General features: G+C 43.5%; 1 protein-coding gene across 2 annotated transcripts in view; it reads left to right on the forward strand.

Moving 5' to 3' along the window:
* The window catches only part of HSPG2 (heparan sulfate proteoglycan 2), a 121,387-nt gene that overhangs the window by 43,276 nt on the left and 54,119 nt on the right, over window positions 1-23,992 (forward strand). For both annotated transcript variants that reach the window (XM_075277769.1, XM_075277770.1), the window contains 11 exons: window positions 4,441-4,576; window positions 8,019-8,105; window positions 9,510-9,584; window positions 11,806-11,915; window positions 12,443-12,501; window positions 14,031-14,191; window positions 20,185-20,223; window positions 21,173-21,298; window positions 21,796-22,068; window positions 22,323-22,442; window positions 22,658-22,789. In XM_075277769.1, the coding sequence (XP_075133870.1) occupies window positions 4,441-4,576; window positions 8,019-8,105; window positions 9,510-9,584; window positions 11,806-11,915; window positions 12,443-12,501; window positions 14,031-14,191; window positions 20,185-20,223; window positions 21,173-21,298; window positions 21,796-22,068; window positions 22,323-22,442; window positions 22,658-22,789 (1,318 nt within the window). The remainder of the gene's footprint in view (window positions 1-4,440; window positions 4,577-8,018; window positions 8,106-9,509; window positions 9,585-11,805; window positions 11,916-12,442; window positions 12,502-14,030; window positions 14,192-20,184; window positions 20,224-21,172; window positions 21,299-21,795; window positions 22,069-22,322; window positions 22,443-22,657; window positions 22,790-23,992) is intronic.

Genomic DNA, 23,992 nt, shown 5'->3' on the forward strand with positions numbered 1-23,992 from the left:
GCTCTTGAATAAAATTTCTAATCTTGGTTTATCTGAAGGTGATTAAGCCCAGACCGGGCAGTTTGGCAAAGTCTTCGCTCTCTAAGAACAAGGCCTCCGAAGCGACAGATTGGAACCAGTTGTCCTACAGTCGGCCATTCCCTAGTCTCACATGGCTGATAACAGGGAGTAATAGACTGGTGGTGTAATGTCTCTTTATCGTTCAATGTTCGATTTTGATCGGTACTGTCCAGGGGGTGGGATGACACCTGCGGTTGTTGAGGGAATTCCAAGGACACAACGTCCTGTTTGTAAACAGCGTCATTATATTCTGTATAAATACAGGAGAATGGCTGTCCTGGCTCAGCGCCGTCCGGCTGATTGTTTTCTACATGCAGATCAGATCAGTCTTACTACAAACCAAATAACATCCAAAACCCAGGGGATGCCAGCTGGAAGGACGAGAATTGGCGCTCCTCCGGCCAACTCCTCTGTTACATGTTTAACCTCTTCACTGCAAGACATCAATGCAACCGATCCCTGTATAAATAACCATCCCAACACGAGGAGATCTATGGTCAAGGGAGTCATTTTGATCTCCCCTGAAAAGAGGTCTTCCAATAAAAAGAAGTCTCCTCATTAGAAGAGGTCCCAGGTCTATTACCATTAGAAGAACTCTCCTTGTGAGGCAAAAGGTCTCCTCATCAAAAAAGTTTGTCTTTCTATCTTTCCCCATCAGAAAAGATGTTCTGGACTCTCATCATGAGAAGAGGTCTCGCCATCTAAGGGTAAGTTCAGACGGAGTTTTTTGGTCAGGATTTTGAGGCCGTATCCACCTCAAAATCCTGGCCAAAAAGATGTCTCCCATTGAAATCAATTGGAGCCACTCAGGAGTTTTTTTTCCAGGAGCTGGAAAGAAGTGAGGTGCTCATTCTTCAGGCCGAGTCGCCTCACGATTCGGACAGAAGACACACCCTCCTCCGGACTAGGCCCATTCATTGGGCCTAATCCGGAGTGGAGTGCTCGACTGTTACAGTGCAATGCAACGGCTTTCAGTCGAGGCTACCCGGCTTTTGGTCTGGAACCTGAGACGGCCACTGCCTCAGGTTCCGGTCCAAAATACTCCATCTGAACTTACCCTAAAGAGTCCTCCTCAGTCAGAAGAGATTTTCCCATGTGTCCTCATCTCTCCTCATCAAAAGAGGTCTCCCTGTGTGAAGGGGCCTCCTCATCGCTCACCAAGAGATTGTCTCAACATCACTCACCATCAGGGAAGTTCTCGCTAATCAGAGGAGGTGTCTCACCATTCAAAGAGGTCTCCATTAGAAGAGGTATTACCATATGAACTCTTCATTTTTACCCCCATAAGACAATTCTCCTCATCTCTCACTTTCAGAAGAGGTATCCTTCCCTCCCCATCAGAACACAAATTTCTATCTCTTCCCACAAGAGATGTTTCCAGTTCTTCCCATCAGAAGAGGTCTCCTCCCTGAAAGAGGTTATCTGTCCATTTCTCCCGATCAAGAGAAGTGGTCTATCCATTTCTCACTATTTGAGGGTCGCCTCATCAAACGGTTGTGTATTGTAAATTTGTTACTGTATTCAATAAAAATTATTGAAAGAAAAATACAAAAGAGGTGTCTAGGGTTGAGCAATTGGGATCGGAAAAGATCGGATCCCGATCGGCGACTGAGCAAATTTCACGATCGGGATCAGCTGGCAAATGATCGGTAATCGGATTTTGAAATCTCAAGATCGGCTCAACCCTACTGTATATATAATATACAATTAGGGTTGAACGATCGAGATTGGAAAAGATCGGATCCCGATCCACGAACGAGCAAATTTCATGATTGGGATCGGTTGGAAAATGATCAGAAATCGGATTTTAAAACCGATCCTGAAATCTTAAGATTGGCTCAACCCTAGTTGTGTCTTCATTTCTGCCCATCAGGAATCTCTTCCCATATTAGACAAGCTCTCCCTATCTGTCCTTATCAGAAGAGGTTTCTCCATTACAAGAAGTTTCCACATCTCTTCCATTGACCTTTCATTGTTGGAATCGCAGACATCTGCTGATAGTTTGAGGTTGGAGTTCCTCATTGCTTCTGTGCTTCAACACACAATGGTTTCTATCTATTATATAATGGCATTATGGTCTTGTAACATCCGGTCCTGGACTTCTTGCTGCCCGCAGCTTATATGCTTCCCCAGCCCAGGTTCCTCCAACACTATATATGACATTCTCATAGGGTAATTGCTTTCTTATGTGTTATCTGTGTAAGATAAGGAGCACCTGGTGAGGTGGATGATGGGGTTTGTACATTATCATGCAAAAATTTTAGGCAGGCATGGAAAAATCTCTGCAATAATAAAATGAAGCAAAAGGAGAAAATAGAAATCTAATCCATTCAATATTTAGTGTGACCTTTGCCCTTTGCCTTCCATCAGTTCTCTCAGGCTCTCAGCAGGGAGGTTCTTCCAAATATCTTGCAGATCTAAGCACAGCTATGTGGATGTAGGCTTGCTGCAGTCTTCCAGACTAGATGATGCTGAAATTAAGGCTCTACGGGGGCCAAGGATTTTTCTTTTGTCCATTCACTTTGCATTTTGATGTTCGACAAAAACTAAGCTCTTAACACTTTTGAAAGCTTTTTTTTTCATACCCGTATTAAACATTTGCACCTCATTGTATATTGTGTCTGAGATAAAACCATTAGATGGTGAGATCCTGGAGACATGATGATGGGAGTTATACAATGTGGAGAGAAATGTTCCCACCATTTGCATACTGGGTCATATTAGGTTGGATTTTAAGTCTCCAGAAGATCAGACTTTGATCTTGTACTGTGAAGTGCAAGACAAAATTATCCATCCAGACATCGTTTAGATGTCTCCTGGTTCTTGTGTCCTCTTATCTAAAACATTTGTATCACAGGTGCAGTGCCCGCCGCAGGCTCTAGACCTGTATAGCAGTATCTTGTATAGTGGCATTTAGCGACTGCACGGAACGCCAACCCTCGTTTCCCTGTGGCTCTTCCAGGGCTCCATCTCTCATTCAGTTCAGCCCAAGCTGATTAAACACCTTTTATGTTGGACTTAAATCCCTTTGTTCCTGACTTGATCACCCTGTGATCATAAGCTTCAGCGTATTTGCACAGGAAAGTGCTGTTACAACACATTCCACTCTTCATGCGGTCTGATGAACCGAGGAGGGGGATAGTTAGGACAGGGAGGTGGGCTTCATGTGTCACCCAGAACTTTGCTTTCAGGTAACATAAAGGACCTACTAATGAGAGGACTTGGGGATGTCTGGCCACCTTGCTGGACGGGATATTTACTTTGTCTTGTTTTGTGACTTTTTTTTGTTTATTGGCATAGGACGATAGTTGCATAGTGTTGTGTTTGGTGAATGGAAAAAGGGGTTAAAGTGACCTCACGCAGCCGATCTGCCCACTCATATCATGCTTCTGTGATGAGCGTATCTCTTGGAGATTGGGCTGTAGGCGGATGTTAATGAAATAATAGGGCTGCATATGAGGCTTTGTCTTGGATTTAGTGTTCTCTGTGCCATGAGGTCTGGAGGAAAATGAAGGGTCAGTCTGTAGTCAGTAGTCAAATGTAAACCCCTAGAGTAATGTCTCGTATGCAAAAGTACTAGTCGTTCCTTATTAGTATTGCTCTCTTGTGCCTTGTAGATTGTAGCCATTCACATATGACCAGTGTCCCCTATACTGCACTTAACCACTTAGGATCAGTGACCCCAAGACTGCACTCATCCTCTTGTGACCAATATGGCTTTGACTGCACTTGTCCCCCTATGACCAGTATCCCTGAGACTGTACTCCAGTGTCTGCACTCATCCATATGTGATTAGTGTCCCTGAAAGTGCATTTATCCACGAGACTAGTGTCCTGAGACTGCACTCCTCCACATGTGATTAATGTCCCTGAGACTGCACTCATCCATGCGTGATTAATGTCCCTGAGACTGCATTTATCCACATGAGACCAGTGTCCTGAGACTGCACTCATCCATGCGTGATTAATGTCCCTGAGACTGCATTTATCCACATGTGATTACTGTCCCTGAGACTGCATTTATCCACATGAGACCTGTGTCCCGAGACTGCACTCATCCACATGTGATTAGTGTCCCTGAGACTGCATTTATCCACATGAGACCAGTGTCCTGAGACTGCATTTATCCACATGAGACCAGTGTCCTGAGACTGCATTCATCCACATGAGACGAGTGTCCTGAGACTGCATTCGTCCACATGAGATTAGTGTCCCTGAGACTGCATTCATCCACATGAGACCAGTGTCCTGAGACTGCATTCATACACATGTGATTAGTGTCCCTGAGACTGCACTCATCCACATATAATTAGTGTCCCCTAGACAGCACTTATTACACTGTGTGATAACTGTTGCTTATCTTGTGCTCTGTGTCTTACAGGTCGCTTACTGCTCCAAAGTTTTAGATGAGGTATATTTCCCAGAAAATGAAGCTGAGGCACGACCAGGACCACAACGCTGGGGTTATGGAGACCTAGGAGATGATGAAGACTTTATGGCAGATGAAGCATCTGGAGGTAAGAACAGAATATAATCTATCATGATCGTTCAAGTACCCATATCTTCAGATATGCCGCTATATGACTATCCCCAGCTGCAGCTATGCCATCAACCAAATGTCTAGTCTAGAGCCATTTTATTACCTAACTGCTCCCCTCTATAGCTTTACCATCACCAGGTGGCTTCCATCTGCACCTTGTATTTGTGCCATCACCTAAGTGCTCCCATCTACATGTATGCCATCAACACACTGCTTCTATCTACTGCCATATTGGCCGATCTATTGTCACCATACTTTTCAGTATGTCTATACTTACCTAGGAGTATTGTAATATAAAAAACAAAAAAACTTGATAGTCTTCAGTAGTTTATACCTTTTTAATGGCTAACTAATGATGATGACAGATTACAACGTTTCGGAACTCTAGGCTCCTTTCACAAGTAAATTTAAAAACCATTTCGGAAGGAGCATATTTATGTACAACAGGACACATAGGGATAGAATTCTAGGAGGAAGGGTGGAAGAGGGTTATTAGTTATTGGTGGAAACAATGTAAACAATTCCAGGTTCTTATCAGTTCTCAGGGTCTCAGGTCAGTGATTTCTGTAGGATGCCATAAACCCATGTGACAGATTTAACCCCTTCTCCAGTGTTTGAAGCAGGGTCATAAGTTTATACTCATAAATCCATCGCTCTTTCCTTGATTTAAAATTCCCTCTTAAAACCAAAATTTTCATGTCATCAGTGATATTATGATCCTCATTACAGAAATGTTTTGACACTGGAAGGTCCATTCTTCGTTCTCTAATTGTATGGCGATGTGAATTCATACGCATTCTAAGCTGCTGTCCGGTCTCTCCAACATACAGATTTTCAGTGGGACATTTGGTGCACATTATTAATACACTAGGAGTATTGTAGTGAAGCAACTCAAGGCCCCATACAATCTTAGTTCTGCCATGTAGGCTCTCTTAGGTCAGCAAGAAAATAATCCTTTGTATAGTCCCATGCACTGGGATGGACAGCCCTATTTCAGCTCTGTGCTGCAATGGTGATATGACTGTGTGCAGTAGGCCTAATAGGTACAAACTTGGGAAAAGGTTTTAATTGATTCATGTTTAATTATCGGAGCAGCTCGGTGCCTACATATTTGGTGACCTCACAGGAAATCCTGGACGCTTCCTTTGTTTGTGCTGTGATATTATCCCACATCTCTATACACCGGTGACACTCTCTGCAGGCCTCAGGGACTATGGAAATAACAATTGTAGAAATGCAGGAAAGAAGTCTGTGACTAATCCTGCGCCGTCCTTGTCTGGATTATGTACGGAAAGTTTTCCCAAGGCTTTCAGGACTGATCATACATAGGATTTGGAGACTTGGGGGGTGGGGGGGATCATACATGGGATCTGGAGGCATGTAGGGGGGAAAATCATACTTAAAATTAGGAGGCAATGGTGCAGGGGGGGTACAGTAGCAATGATACACAAGATCTGACAGTATGTATAGCGGGAATAATACATGGCAGTAATACTTAGGATACGGATGCATGTACAGTGGCATTAACACGGGATCTAAAGGCATGTAAAGTGGGAATAATAAATAGGATCTGGAGGCATGTAAAGCAGAAATAATTCATGGTGTAGTGGGAATAATATATGGGATTTGGACATACACAGCAGGCACAAACATGATCTTGAATTATGTACAGTGAGGAATAAAATGTGATCTGGAAACTTGCATTGGAGGGAATAGTGTATGGGATTTGATATGTTGTATATAGGAGTAAAAAACTTGATCTAGTACAGTTTACAGTAAGGTGATACATGGGATCAGGCAGATTTAATAGAGGAATAATGCATGGGACATAGTAAAATAGTAGTGATGAATAGTGGTGATGAATGGGCAATGGTACAGTGGAGTGATACATGGGATCTGGTAATCTGGTAGAAAGAGGTGATACATGGGATCTGGTAGAGTGAGCAGTGGTGGTGATATATGGGATCGGGTAGAGTGAGCAGTGGTGGTGATATATGGGATCGGGTAGAGTGAACAGTGGTGGTGATACATGGGATCGGGTAGAGTGAGCAGTGGTGGTGATACATGAGATCGGGTAGAGTGAGCAGTGGTGGTGATACATGAGATCGGGTAGAGTGAGCAGTGGTGCTGATACATGGGATTGGGTAGAGTGAGCAGTGGCGGTGATACATGGGATTGGGTAGAGTGAACAGTGGCGGTGATACATGGGATTGGGTAGAGTGAACAGTGGCGGTGATACATGGGATCTGGTAGAATGTACAGAATTGACAATACATGGGATCGGGTAGAGTGAACAATGTCGGTGATATATGGGATCTTGCAGAGCGTATAGGCTAGTGATACATGGGATCTTGCAGAGAGTATAGGCTAGTGATACATGGGATCTTGTAGTATGTACAGTGGGGGTGATATATGGGATCTTGTAGTATGCACAGTGGGGGTGATACATGGGATCTGTTCGGGTGTACAGTAGTATTGATTCATAAGATGCGGCTGTAGAGGAGCCAGATATATCGGTGACACATGGGGCCTCGCAGCTGAAGATTACATTTACTGTGTCCTCAGGCTGCACTTTATGGGCAATGTGCCAGGTGTCTGCATTTAATTGGAGATTTTTCTGGTGGTTTATGCCAGTTTGTATCTCCGGCCGAGCAGCTGAACGCGGCCGCTGGCTCTTGTACCTGCTGTGTGAGTTTCTGCCACTTCTGTACTTTCACCCCCAGGAATGTCTTAGAGATGAAGGAATGTCCGACATCTCCAGGAAAGCTGTCACAGGGCAGATAGAGCTCTCACCTGCCTTCTTTTATGGGAAACACTTGTTAAGTATTAACCCTTCATATTGTGCTTTCTACAGAATGAAGGTGCATGAGTGAGGCCCAAGATTGGACAGAGGAGGGGACACAGAGGACACTTAGGACTATATTGTGGTTTTCTGCAGGAAACTTGCCGTCAGATTTACTTCATACACAGCCTTTCCATTTATTACCCATGTGCTCTGTGATCCACACCCAACCTTCATGTGGTCATTGACCAGGCTCTTCCAGTGTTGTAGTACCACATCTGACCAGTAGGGAACTGATAACCTTACATAGATGTGTGATGTTTCTGTGGGTATGGGATCTTGCTGTGTGTGAACAGACTTTGCTCACTTATTACTGGAAGTTTTATGACTTTCCCCTGGTGTGACCTGTGTCCTTGCACTTATTACCACCAGAAACCTTTTACCTGGACGGTTTCCTTTATACGTATGTCCTTGAGATGTCCCCTGTATATAGCTTGTATCCTCTTCTGCCATTGAAATCTAATAGTATAGGCCCACCTCCAGATATATGGGAATATATGGGAATGGATCCCCCCACATCTTGTATTATAAGCCCTGATTGTGGATACCAGGGTAATGGTTTCCATCTCTTTTTCAGATGGCAGCAGTGAAATTGGCAGCGGGATCCCAACGACGGAAGGATACACAACCGTATCAACCTCAACCATCACCTCGTTCTATACAGGTAAGGGTGACCAATGGATGACAGCGATGAGTCTGACGTGTGCATCATTGTGGTCATGGCTGTAATAAGGGCCCCCGTGCCCCTGCCCTTCACTGCGGATAACCTCGTAGTCCTAGGGCTTGGGTGTTGTGTTACATGGACAGCACAGGGTACACCAGGCTGGCGGCGGTCCTAGCATGAAGTGTTAAATAAACAGGAAGGACAGGCACATTTCATTATCACCTGGTCTCTCCGCCGTGTTATTAATAGATGGACACATGTCCATGAAAACTGACCTGGGCCTCCGTCCAGCAGCGCATGGAACGTCCCCGGGCTCACATGCTACTGGCTGCAAACCAGAGCCAAGAAACAAGGGCGTTTTATTCCATGGTGGGTTAGTAACTAGGGACGCTGGACGAGGCAGTGAACAATAAAATGTTTATTGATCTCTATTGTACCTGAGTTCACACTATTGACAAGTATTTTTTCATCCACATCACTACCCAGACATCGCTGCCACTATTCAAGCCAGTTAGGATGGGTGAAGGGGGTGGGTTTGGATTTATCCCTATGTAATGGATGGAGATGAAAAAATCACTGTCCCCATAATAGTGATAGCCTAGTGCTTCCATAAAGGTGATGGCCATGTCGGACCCCATAACTGTAATGACCACTGTGACGACCATAAGAGCCTCTATAATGATGACAGCCACCCACAGCGCTTCCATAAAGAAATGTAACTCATGTATCTGGGGTTGTGGGAGCTTTTCCCATGTATTTGGAGCAATGACAGAAGGAAGTGTGTGGAATGAGGAGAAATAATGGACACCAGATGGATGTGCTGTTGGAAACGCGTCAGGTCGTATTGGACCCATGTGCAGTGTGAGGACGGAGATTGCACAACCTTGTGCCGGCTGGATAGAAACATTAGGATCCATATGAATATAAGTCCCAGTGTGTTAGTGATGATTGTAGCGTTAGCTCAGCTCAGCTATGTTGTGCCTGAGGGTCTCCAACTAAGAAGAAATCTAGACCCACAGAGAACTGATTCCTTGCTAGTGGCACCCCTATGTACACCGCAGCGCAAAGACTGCAGCGCATGAGGTTTTGTCATGGTCCTCATGAACCAGGTTGCTCAGGATGAACACAGCTATAACGGCAATACATGACAAGATAAATGTGTGATGTGTCGTAAACCCTGTGACTATTACCCGTAGCAATGCACGGGGCTTTATTGGGGTCCTGGAACATAGCATGGCTTAGTGTTATAACATCTACTCTTGTCTCTTTTCTTTTCTCTCCTAAATATGTGTCCAGGGACCGGTGATGAATTATTCTTGCATTTACATGAACTGTTCTCTATTTTTTTTTTTCCCCTGTCACTTTCATTCCACCCCCTACCCCCTCATGTCGTCCATCGCTCAGCGCCTGTGGTCACTGCGTTAGCTCCACAGCTGGCAGGTATGAGTGTCTCTGAACTGGACCAAGAACCGTTCCTGAGTAAGTTATGCCGGAGGTGTGTGTGTGCACCCTGCCCCGTCCCCTGTGCACGCGCTCACACCACTAACTGTGTGCTATGAGGCCTCGGTTACAGAACATGCAGATGGATCCAGCAGGGTGTAATGCCTTTGCTGTATGTTAACCCTCTCAGTGCCTGGTGTGTACATTGCGCAGACGTGCTGTGAGGCAGGTATCTGGGCGACGTTGCATGCCACATGCACAGAGCACCGTGTGTTTCCTCTGCTCGCTTCTATCAGACACATGGGGGCATTGTGCTTTCTCCAGGCCTGCTTCTCATCTTGCTGGGGCCACATTGCACCCCTTCTTCTCCAGTGTCTGCATGTGTGGTGACTAGTAGCCTGGCCGGCATCTCCAGACTAGGTCATAGGCTTCATCCTATATGGACCATCACACAGATCTCTGCATTAAAACCTATACCACTGTTCACAGTTTGTGCACCCCCTGATCGGATTCTTTAACACCAGGGGGCGTAGTTACTAGATAACCCTCCTGAGAATCTGTCTTGAGTCCATTATAACCAAGACCTCCTACAGCTTGGTCATGTCTCTTCTTGAACCTGATCATCTTTCCTAGCACGATAGTCCCAGACCCCTATAGCAGGCCTCTACCATAACTTGACCTTCTTTTCCACACACCATATATATAACATTTTTTTTCAAAATACTTATAAGACCATTCTGCCCAAACTCTATAGATATAAGACCCTAATCCCCACCACCTATAGGTATATCTGCAGAAGTTTGCAGGAAGGGCTTATATCTATAGGTTTTGGGAATAAAGGAAGACTTGCCTTCCCTACCAACCCTTTAAACATAATGAAACCCTCCTTCCCAACCCCTATATATACTGTATATGGTAACACTTTCCATCTCTAGCCCACATAGATAAAAGACCCTCTTTTTTGACCCTACACTGATATATCAAGGCAGTTACATACAGGTATGACAAGACGTCGGTTCTTGACACCTACGGTGCAGATATGACCCTCTTTGCCCCTACAGATAGAACATGATTCCCGCTGCCCACCCCCTATAGTTATGACACAGCTCTTCCTGTCTATAGGGGTTTAGGCTGTTGGGACATGTGCTAGTCGGTCCAGCTGCCTCCAGCTGTGTATGGTCCTTCCTGGTACACGTCCATCATTCTTCCCCAGTGGATGGATGTTTTCTGACAGCTGCGCTCATCCATCACTCCCCTGTGCGGCCGCTCGCTGGACAATCTGAGTTTCTTAGTCACTGGCGATCCTTTCTGGGGTTTCCTGTGGGCGGCTGTCACATTCCATCTTCTCCCCGGTCTCCTGGACTGCATATCATGTAGTGGGAAGTTTGGGGTATTGTATAGAGCTGTGGCCCTATGTCCAGATAGGAATGGGAAAACAGATGTTGTGTGTGGGAAGTGAGGTGGAAGAGTCTCTGGGGTCCTGACGTTCACGTCTGTGTACGAGCAGCTGCCATCATCTGTGGGTCATAACTACGGCATCTTCACAAATAATCATCTTCAGTCCATGTGACATTTCTGATAGAGGTGGAAGGGCTGATACAGGAACCCAGCTTTCTACACACCTTGAAAGTCCTACACAATGCAATCCCTGTACTGTGAAGTGTCCAATATTAGAGACCTGTGTGGCCATGTTCTGTCACATGGATCCCTGAGGCCTGTGTGTCGAACATTGGAAGCTTCTAAAGAAGGAGCTGTAAGACTATAACTCCCAGCATGCACCATTCAATTCTATGCGAGTTCCTAAGAATACAGTATGTATGCTGACACTTGTAGTTTCATAAAAGCTGCAGTAGCAAAGTTTGTCTCACCCTGCTACAGCTTGGTAGCCATCTGTGCAATTTGGGATCATCATTTTTCCACTTTGTCTCTGAAATCTGCATTATTGTTCTGTAGATTACAATTTTTTTTAAGAATTGTTACCCCAAGCCTGTCTGCAGTGTCCTCTAGTGGACAAGTCTGCAGTGCACTTTGGGGACCGTGTCTCCTGCGCCCTCTAGTGGGTGGTCATGTGTGCAATACACTTTGGTAGCTTTGCTCTGACATTTATATATGTACTTGGTATGTACAATGACATGCTCACCTTTATCTTACCCTGTGCTGTGGCCTCATGTCAGGTTGCAGACTTGTTCGTTCGTTCGTTCGTTCGTTCATTCATTCATTCATTCATTCATTCATTCATTCATTGTGTTGTTTCTTACAGTTTATTACAGAGCCCTGGTGAATTTTACTACATCTATAGACTATACTCCAGACCTGGACAATGTCTCCTCCGATCAGTTCCGGGATTTGTCGGAAGCCATTGTGGACACGGTACGCTTTCCCTCCATACATCACACTTGTCTACATTTCAGGAATTGTTAGCAGTTTAAGTAATGCACTCCTCAGCAATCTGGGGTTGTCTATTAGTGAGGTGCTTGTGGAAATGACAGTCCCAGAAATTTGTTATATATAAATCCACAGCACTCTGAATGCAAAAAAGTAACATTTATCCAATAGTTTCACTCTGGCAACAGTGATCAGATCAGATCAGATGACGTCCGATGGAACGACATGCGCAGTACGACATGAAAATTTACGGGCTAGGCCATTCATCCTATGGAGATGCCTGTACCCCTTACTACGCCCACTTGTTACTGCCTTGGGCATGAAATTCCCTGGCCACTATCCTAGTGTGTGTGTATATGGGAAGGTTGTCAGGAACACCTGTCAGCTATGAAATGTGTATGGCCGCTTTTAGTGTATTTCTGTAAGGGGGTATGACCCATGGCAGTGTCACAGCCCACCACCCTGATCTGTCACATATATGTGATAATAATGACACATCTCTTCTCTTACAGCTTGAGTCCGAATATTACAAAATCCCTGGAGAGCAAATGGTTAATGTTGTATATGTCAAGTAAGTGAGAAATGAACTAGCTTTATATCCCTATAAAACAAATAATTCAATAAAGAAACTAAAGGTGCGTTCACACTACTGTTATTGTTGTCCGTCATAGGATGAGAGCAACGGATATTTACAGTAGTAGAGTAAGGGGCATAGAAAGCCCCCACTGTCTGTGTCCATTCCTATTGACTATGATGTAAAAAACATGACGATCTTTCTTCCATCATGCTTGCTTACTTTTGTGATGGAATGTAAGGCTTTGTCTTCCATCAGAAAAGAAATAAACGCGATGGAAGAGTTTCCATGGGGGTGAAAGCACAAAGCAGACACCCGACAGAAGGGGCTCTGGTTACATCTGTAATGTCCTGTCATAGATCTGTCATCCTGTGACACATGACAGCAACAGACATTAAATAATGGCAGCGTGAACTCACCTAGAAGTCAACACTACTAAGCAATATGAAATATGTGTGCACGTACATGCTGCTCCTGGGTTATATCATGTATACTCCTCACATGTCCTGGATTATATCATGTATACTCCTCACATGTCCTGGATTATATCATGTATACTCCTCACATGTCCTGGATTATATCATGTATACTCCTCACATCTCCTGTATTATATATCATGTATACTCCTCACATGTCCTGGACTATATCATGTATACTCCTCACATCTCCTGTATTATATATCATGTATACTCCTCACATCTCCTGTATTATATATCATGTATACTCCTCACATCTCCTGTATTATATATCATGTATACTCCTCACATCTCCTGTATTATATATCATGTATACTCCTCACATCTCCTGTATTATATATCATGTATACTCCTCACATCTCCTGTATTATATATCATGTATACTCCTCACATGTCCTGGACTATATCATGTATACTCCTCACATCTCCTGGATTATATCATGTATACTCCTCACATCTCCAGTATTATATATCATGTATACTCCTCACATGTCCTGGATTATATATCATGTATACTCCTCACATGTCCTGTATTATATATCATGTATACTCCTCACATGTCCTGGATTATATCCTGTATACTCCTCACATATCCTGTATTATATCATGTATACTCCTCACATCTCCTGGATTATATCATGTATACTCCTCACATCTCCTGGATTATATATCATGTATACTCCTCACATCTCCTGGATTATATCATGTATACTCCTCACATCTCCTGGATTATATCATGTATACTCCTCACATCTCCAGTATTATATATCATGTATACTCCTCACATGTCCTGGATTATATATCATGTATACTCCTCACATGTCCTGGATTATATCCTGTATACTCCTCACATATCCTGTATTATATATCATGTATGCTCCTCACATCTCCTGTATTATATCATGTATACTCCTCACATCTCCTGGATTATATCATGTATACTCCTCACATCTCCTGGATTATATATCATGTATACTCCTCACATCTCTTGTATTATATCATGTTCACTCCTCGCATCTCCTCATGGTCCTTTCTTTTTCTCTTCCGCAGGGTCATTGATAACTTTGTATTTGTGGAGTTGGATGTGGGATCGGAGGGTAACACTAATGATGCTCAGATTCGCAAAGTGTTGTATTCGGTCATTGCCAGCGGCTCTATCGCCAATTATGTGACCTCCATTATAGGCTTCCAGTTTCGCCGTCTTGGAGCCGGTAAGTGTCCCTTACCTACTTTAGTGGAGTTTTTGTGCTTTTCTTCTACAGTCAGGTCATTTTGAGTGACCCTGTGAATACTGTTACCTGTGGGACCTTTAATATACCTTTATAATATATAGGACTGGCTATCTAGGAAAGTAGCCTGGTTTACATGTACACCTTTATAGGATAGACCAGCAATCACTGCTATACCATATAACTGTCTCTACTCTGCTACTCTGTTCATCCATCTCTTCACTGCTATACTATACAACTGTCTCTTCACTGCTATAGTATATAATTGTCTCCTCACTACTGTAATACACTATATGACTGTCTCCTCACTACTATACTTTATGACGGTTTCCTCACTGCTATAAAATACAAGTGTCTCCTAACTGCTTTATAGTATGACTTTTCTCTCACTACTATACTATACTACTGTCCTCTCACTACTATACTATACTACTGTCCTCTCACTGCTATACTATACTACTGTCCTCTCACTGCTATACTATACAACTGTCCTCTCACTACTATACTATACTACTGTCCTCTCACTGCTATACTATACTACTGTCCTCTCACTACTATACTATACTACTGTCCTCTCACTACTATACTATACTACTGTCCTCTCACTGCTATACTATACTACTGTCCTCTCACTGCTATACTATACTACTGTCCTCTCACTACTATACTATACTACTGTCCTCTCACTGCTATACTATACTACTGTCCTCTCACTACTATACTATACTACTGTCCTCTCACTGCTATACTATACTACTGTCCTCTCACTGCTATACTATACTACTGTCCTCTCACTACTATACTATACAACTGTCCTCTCACTACTATACTATACTACTGTCCTCTCACTGCTATACTATACTACTGTCCTCTCACTACTATACTATACAACTGTCCTCTCACTACTATACTATACTACTGTCCTCTCACTACTATACTATACTACTGTCCTCTCACTACTATACTATACTACTGTCCTCTCACTGCTATACTATACTACTGTCCTCTCACTGCTATACTATACTACTGTCCTCTCACTGCTATACTATACTACTGTCCTCTCACTGCTATACTATACAACTGTCCTCTCACTACTATACTATACTACTGTCCTCTCACTACTATACTATACAACTGTCCTCTCACTACTATACTATACAACTGTCCTCTCACTACTATACTATACTACTGTCCTCTCACTACTATACTATACTACTGTCCTCTCACTGCTATACTATACTACTGTCCTCTCACTGCTATACTATACAACTGTCCTCTCACTGCTATACTATACTACTGTCCTCTCACTGCTATACTATACTACTGTCCTCTCACTACTATACTATACCACTGTCCTCTCACTACTATACTATACCACTGTCCTCTCACTACTATACTACTGTCCTCTCACTACTATACTATACCACTGTCCTCTCACTACTATACTACTGTCCTCTCACTACTATACTATACCACTGTCCTCTCACTACTATACTACTGTCCTCTCACTACTATACTATACAACTGTCCTCTCACTACTATACTATACAACTGTCCTCTCACTACTATACTATACTACTGTCCTCTCACTACTATACTATACTACTGTCCTCTCACTGCTATACTATACAACTGTCCTCTCACTGCTATACTATACTACTGTCCTCTCACTGCTATACTATACTACTGTCCTCTCACTACTATACTATACAACTGTCCTCTCACTACTATACTATACAACTGTCCTCTCACTACTATACTATACTACTGTCCTCTCACTACTATACTATACCACTGTCCTCTCACTACTATACTACTGTCCTCTCACTACTATACTATACAACTGTCCTCTCACTACTATACTATACTACTGTCCTCTCACTACTATACTATACCACTGTCCTCTCACTACTATACTACTGTCCTCTCACTACTATACTATACTACTGTCCTCTCACTACTATACTATACTACTGTCCTCTCACTACTATACTATACCACTGTCCTCTCACTACTATACTACTGTCCTCTCACTACTATACTATACTACTGTCCTCTCACTACTATACTATACCACTGTCCTCTCACTACTATACTACTGTCCTCTCACTACTATACTATACAACTGTCCTCTCACTACTATACTATACTACTGTCCTCTCACTACTATACTATACTACTGTCCTCTCACTGCTATACTATACAACTGTCCTCTCACTGCTATACTATACTACTGTCCTCTCACTGCTATACTATACTACTGTCCTCTCACTACTATACTATACAACTGTCCTCTCACTACTATACTATACAACTGTCCTCTCACTACTATACTATACTACTGTCCTCTCACTACTATACTATACTACTGTCCTCTCACTGCTATACTATACTACTGTCCTCTCACTACTATACTATACTACTGTCCTCTCACTACTATACTATACTACTGTCCTCTCACTACTATACTATACTACTGTCCTCTCACTACTATACTATACAACTGTCCTCTCACTGCTATACTATACTACTGTCCTCTCACTGCTATACTATACTACTGTCCTCTCACTGCTATACTATACTACTGTCCTCTCACTACTATACTATACAACTGTCCTCTCACTACTATACTATACAACTGTCCTCTCACTACTATACTATACTACTATCCTCTCACTACTATACTATACTACTGTCCTCTCACTGCTATACTATACTACTGTCCTCTCACTACTATACTATACTACTGTCCTCTCACTACTATACTATACTACTGTCCTCTCACTACTATACTATACTACTGTCCTCTCACTACTATACTATACAACTGTCCTCTCACTGCTATACTATACTACTGTCCTCTCACTGCTATACTATACTACTGTCCTCTCACTGCTATACTATACAACTGTCCTCTCACTCCAACTCTATACATCTATCTACTCAGTATCTGCCATACTATATCTTATACTATAGTAGGAGTCCATAGCAGCTAAGGAACAGAAAAAAGAAAGAAGGAAGACTTCATAGTCATAATCATTTAGTTTTCTGTGCGGAGCGATCTTCGCTTGGTCTTAGGGGCAATAAGAGGGGACTATTACGGTGTAGAGGCAATAAGAGAGAACTATTACTATGTAGGGGCAATAAGAGGGAGCTATTATATATTGCTATGTACCCTTATAGACTCTGCCCCCCGTACAGATATGGCGGTCACTTACAGTACGGGTGCCGCTTTTAACCCATTTATAACATTACTATTACAATAGCGCACTATGTAACTATCGTAAATCACTATAGCGCCCATGGGCTGCACCATTCGCTGCTGCTAACTCTGTACGTCCCAGCACATGATCGCCATAACCGCGATATGATGGTGCACCAGCACAAGTTTCAGCAGAAGCGTCCACTTGTAATGAGAACCAGTAGTGGCAGTGAGTGGAGCGCGGCGCGGAATTATATAAGGGGCGGCACTGTGAGTCATAATTACATGACATCACCACGAGCTGGCCAGACCAAGTCACAATAGGTGCCCCCTCCAACTACTATAGAGGCCCCTCCCTTTATTAGACATCACAGTGATGACATCATGGCTGTTCCATCTGACATTTTATTTACATCTCAACATTCCATGAACAAAAACACAACAGATTATTGCCCTAGTAATGGAAATGGAGCTGGGCCCCGGGGTACTGGGTGTAGCCCCAATAGTGAGACCCGAAACACGCAACAAATACTGAGAAAAGTGAGAGTAGATTATATCGCCTTGTGCAGCTTCAGTCAGGAGTCATTTACTGGCAATGAACGAAGTGTGTGCAAAATATGTGCAAAGTGTGTGCAAAATATCATGAAAATCATCAATATGCATATACACAGATATACACTGCTGTCCCCGCTCCCCAGTATATCACTGTGCTGTGTGTGTATGTATATATATATATATATATATATATATATATATATATATATATATATATATATATATGTATATAATATTTATACTAGCCTCTGCCCGCGACTTTGTCTGCGGGTTGTTGGAGTGGATGATCCGCCTATATTCATCAAATTGCTGCCTTCTATGGTTTGCCTGCTCCGGCGTTATGGCAGCTCTCAAGCTGTCCTGCTGCTAAACTTAGTTCTTTGCACTCTGGCATTTCGACAGCTGTCAAGCTGGCCTGTCGCTGAACGTGTTCCTCACACTGTGCCTTGCCGCTGAATTCGTTCCTGGCGCTGTGCCCGTGATTTTTGCGGCATCTCAGCAGCTCGTTGGGACGCCATATAATGAGCGTGTTGTTGGCGTTGATGATCTGCCTGCTCCGGCGATTCCGCAACTGTCAAGCTGGCCTTCCGCTGAACTCGTTCCTCGTGCTGTGCCCGTGATTGGTGCGGCATCTCATCAGCTTACTGCAACGCCATATAATGCATGTGTTGTTGGCGTCGATGATCATCCTCAGTTCCACTTGAGGAGAACTCTGTGACTTCTGGCTTCTTTCATAGCTCTCGTTGTTTGTGACAAATTAGATTTTCTTTTTCCAGGCATGTTTAAAATTGACAAACTGCCAATTTGGATTAAAGGTGTTTGCCCATGTCAAGTTGCCTGTAGTGCCTGGAGCAGATTAGATAATATGCAAATGCATGTACACAAACCACAGAGGGTTAGTGTGTGTTTATACACAGAGATAAGAGCCCTGGCTTTCTCAGAAGCTGAGATAAGAGCAGTGTAATATAGTATCTAAACAAAAATTCATAACTGTTGCAAAGCCATGTCATTTACTGGGATAAAAAGTAGCCTATATTTTAATCGAAATCCGTTTATCCGTTTTTGCATGATTGAGGAACAAACGTCCAAATATCCAAACACACAAACATTCAAACTTTAACATTTATAATATTAGTAGGAGATATATAGGACCATGGGAAGAATATGCAAATCTGACTTCCATGATGTAATTAGGATGTCAGTGCCTCAAGTATGCGCACCAATAGAGGGCACTGACTGAGAATGTGCAAGTCTATCTTCCATGATGTAATTAAGAAGACAGAGTCTCAATCAAACAACCCTATAGAGGGCACTCTCTTTAACATCATGCCGACCTTCTCAGAGGCCTTTATTTGCAATGATGTTGGGATTATACCAGATACAGTCTTCTCAGCCAAGGAAAGCATTTCGACAACTGTCAAGCTGGCCTGTCGCTGAACGTGTTCCTCGCACTGTGCCCTGCCACTGAACTCGTTCCTGGCGCTGTGCCCGTGATTGTTGCGGCATCTCAGCACCTCACTGGGATGCCATATAATGAGCGAAGTTGTTGACGTCTATGATCCCCCTCAGCTGCTCTTGAGAAGAACTGTGTGACTTCTGGCTCCTTCATAACTCTCGTTGTCTGTGACAAATTAGATTTTCTTTTTCCAGGCATGTTGAAAATTGGCACACTGCCAATTTGGATTAAAGGTGTTAGCCCATGTCAGTTTGTTAGCACTGGAGCAGATCAGATAATATGCAAAGGTTTCTACACACTGAGGGTTAAGTGTGTTTACACAGAGAGATAACAACCCTGGATGAGATAAGGCTGCTGCTAAGAGCAGTGTAATATAGTATATGAACATAAATTCATAACAGTTACGAAGCCATGTCATTTACCGGAATAAAAAAATAGCCTATATTTTAATCGAGGTTTCAATCTATCTGTGTGCAGAATTTCATTCAAATCCGTTCAGTCGTTTTTGCGTGATTGAGGAACAAATATCCAAACACACAAACATCCAAACTTTCACATTTATAATATTAGTAGGATCAGATAGGATAGGATGTCTGTCTCCTCCGTGCTATACGTCATGACTATTTCCTCATCAGTACACTATACACTAGACAACTGTCTCCTCTCTGCCATACTATATATATCTGTCTCCTCACTTCTATACTATGTGACTGTCTCCTTCACTATCCTTCTATGAAATCTGAGTTTTTCTATTTTTTCTAGCACAAACCCCTCCATCTCCCATCGGGGTGGAGATACCAGGTAAGATGCTTGCGTTGTGCTGTGACTGGGTGCGGATCTGGCCCAGACCCTTGCCTGCTGTCTTCCTTGCATCTTCATCCTTCCTTGATATTTTATCTTCTTGTTGATTGTTGAGTTGCTAATGTGTGGTATAACCCCAAAAGATTGCCCCACGTTTGTACCTTTTCAATAGTATAGGTGGTACATGTCAGATTGGGGGTCTGATTTTGAGACCTCATTATAGCAAAAAAAGGTTCCCCTGTGTTCCTGTTTGGGTAGCGTGGCAGATAAGTATACAGTCTGCGGCACCTCTATTGGCTCTGTGGGACTAATGCTATCTCCCACAGTCCCGTAAGGTTGAATGGATTAGCAGTGCGCAAGCTTAACTGTAATATCACACAAATACGGAACACGTGACCCCTGTTCTTGTCATTGGTTTGGGCCTGGATGTAGGAACGGGCACCAGTCAGACACTTATCATCAGATACTTAGCCTGAGAATATGTCCTACGTTGTTATCTGGGGACAAACCCTTTAGCCACATGATTAGAGGGTTCGTCCAGTCTTCAGTAAAGTCCTGCAGCTCTAGATGTCACTTTATCACCAAGATCTCTGCTTGCTGTGAGTCAAGTGTAACTTTCTTGCTGTTGTATAATGACAACTAAGAAAATCAAGTCCTGACCTGCATGACTTAAAGGGATTTTCTTGGATTAAAGACATTCTGCCCATGAGCACATTGTTTTCAGGGTCTCCATGCTGCTCAGGGGCCAGACTACCCCTCTACGTTTACCTCTCTATAAGATTGCATGTATGAAAGGGATATATATTTGGCAAGTGTATTAATATATCCAGTCTATCTTGAGCAGACACAGCTGCAGCGCCTCTGATCTCACATATCGGGGTAACCCGTGTCAGTACGTGTCATCTGTCTTTAGAGTTTTGTTCATGTCTTCTTTTTACTTTTTCCATAGTCACTCTTTCACCGCTCTCCTGCTCACCTGATGAGTTCACCTGTCGCAATGGCGAGTGTGTGCCTTTGGAGTTTCGGTGTGACCAGCGCCATGACTGTCGGGACATGTCTGATGAGGAGGATTGTGGTGAGTAAAACTAATGGCTGAGCATTGGGCAGATAAGTAGAGCCATGTCGCCAGATTTGGTCCAGCTCTGGGTGTTGTAGGACCTGGAAATCCAAACTCTAGAGGAGCATGTGTACAATAAGAGACTTTAATAAGGACATGGAACTTCAAGTAGAATACTACCTTCTTGTGCCTATAAAGTACTGTTAGTGTGCAAGTGTACACATCCATCGCTGGCAATTGACAACCTTACAGCCAATGGATGGTCCTGACTCATCTGTCACTGCGGGGAAGGGGCTGTAGTCCACTGCACAAGGCCATATGAGAAGCTCCATGTGTAGAGAATAATTTGTGGGTGGGGGGGATTTCTCATATCACAGTGTACCACCTTGCACTGTCTTCAGTGTCCCCCCTCCCATTATTATCCTTTATCTCTGCCCTGATCAGACCCCATCCCACCCCTACTCCCAGTTGGTGCTTTATATCCAGTGTCTGATATATCACATTTTGTTTTCCAGGAACCCCAGAAACAGTGGTCACCAGACCTACTTTTACCACAAGACCTGTTATTACTAGACGGCCTATCACTACCCCTCCACCCCCCGTTTATACAAGACCCCCACCTGTTGCCACCACACCATTCATACGTGTTACTGCCAAGCCACAATTAGAGATTCCTCGCATTTGCCGGAGAGAAGAAGCTCGATGCCCGAATGGACAGTGCATTCCTAGAGACTATCTGTGTGACGGAGAACGGGACTGTAAGGACGGCAGCGATGAGCTCAACTGCGGTGAGATTGTGGATTTTGCTTCTGACTAATTGTACAGGGTTGGGGTACAGTATGAAGGGTAATATTACCCCCTAGTACTCCACACATTGTTATCTGATCGATTGTACTGGTGACAAAGGCTAAACACACTGTTATATGGCTGATTGTATGAGTGACCGTCCATGTTGGAGGTTCAGTATGAGGAATAATATAACACTGTAATACTACATTTTATAAACGAGGGGGTTAACGTTTCTTCTCCAACTTTTACCCAGGCACCCCCTCTCCCTGTGAGCCCAATGAGTTCAAGTGTAAGAATGGTCGCTGCGCCTTGAAACTTTGGCGATGTGACGGTGACAACGACTGTGGAGATGGCTCTGACGAAATAAACTGCCGTGAGTACCCCATGTGGAGCTGTACTGGTTATGTGATGCCATCATGTGCAAGCTGGAATAGAGTTTTTCTAGATGATTGTGGCAGGCATTAGGCATTTACTGATTATAACATATATGTAACATATATATGTATGTTGCTAGATATAGGTAGATAAATGAATAACCCTGTATATGAGCCAATATACATTCTGAACTGTTTTATTCCACTTTTGTAGCCACCAAGGGTCCGAGTGACATGTGTGCCCCTGATCAGTTTGTCTGTGTACAGTCACGAAACTGTATCCCGGCCAGTTACCAGTGTGACGAAGAAGCCGACTGCCCCGACCGCTCGGATGAAATTGGTTGCAGTAAGTTCCAGTCTCATTCCAGGTTTGCTAGACAGACGTCACAGAGTAGCCGACCCCTTGTTATATTACTGGGAATCTCCTCGTAAGTCTTCCGGTACTCGGGAGCCTCCTGGTTTCTTATGTGTGAGGCTAGTGAAACTAGTGAGCAGGCTATGATGATCATTTCTTTATACAGGGGGTACAACTTGATGAAGTCCCCAAAAGATCGGCCATAGCTCCAAGGCTAATGAAATGAATTAGGTTATTTTATTGTGTACAATGGTGATGTAGAAGCCTGTTTCACACCGTGGTCCCTGAAGCCATCTTTTCCTTCAGAAGGGTAATCAGCAGTGTCTCGCTATACTGTACAAGAGTGTGTCTTCATTGTGCACACCTAGTGGAGATTAAGGGCTTGTTCACACAGGGCAAGAGGGATTCGGCTTCCGAATCCGCCCCCTCACAATCGAGGTCTATGTAGACCGCTAGCTTCCTTTTTTCCATGAGTAGTATGTTCTGGCTCACGGAAAAAAGAAGCGAGCTACCCTTTCTTCAGGCGGATTCCGCGGCTGATTCAGCCCCGGCGCCCGCCTCGCAACAGCACCCTCCGGACTAGACCTATTCATATGGAACAGTCGCTGCAGGTGCGTTTTGGTCCCATTCTGACGCGACTTCCCTCATTAGAATCAGGACCAAAATACGTGGTCCCGTGCCCCGTTTGAACGAGGCCTAAGTCCTGTGAAGAAACTTAGTCAGAAAAAGACCATGAAAGTTGTGTATTCAGAAATTGTTATGGAAACGGTAAATACAGGGAATGTTGTTGGATGTGGCTGATGGTAGCGAGCTGAAAGTGTTGGAGAAATAGTGCGGAACGTTAAAGAGAGATTGTTGGCTTGTCCTACAATGTCTTTACACAAATGGGCTCAGTTACTGGGAACAAGAGCAAGTGATGGAGAGCTGCAAACGCGTTCATCTTCATGCATACTGAGTAGCAGCAGGGTATGAACTGAAAGGTCCGATATAACAAGCACCTTGTGTCCTGCCATTTGTTTAAAGCATTTTAGATCAAAACAGATTCAACCCAGATCTTCCAAATGTTTCAGGTTTAACTCAATCCTGAAACTTTTGGGGTTCACCACCCACAAATCACTATTATATTCTCGGGTCTTTTCACCTGCAGGGTATAATAAGTTCAGGCTCAGAGGAGGTGTGGGAACATTAGGAAAC

This window comes from Leptodactylus fuscus, chromosome 6 (genome assembly GCF_031893055.1).
Source record: "Leptodactylus fuscus isolate aLepFus1 chromosome 6, aLepFus1.hap2, whole genome shotgun sequence".
NCBI lineage: Eukaryota > Metazoa > Chordata > Amphibia > Anura > Leptodactylidae > Leptodactylus > Leptodactylus fuscus.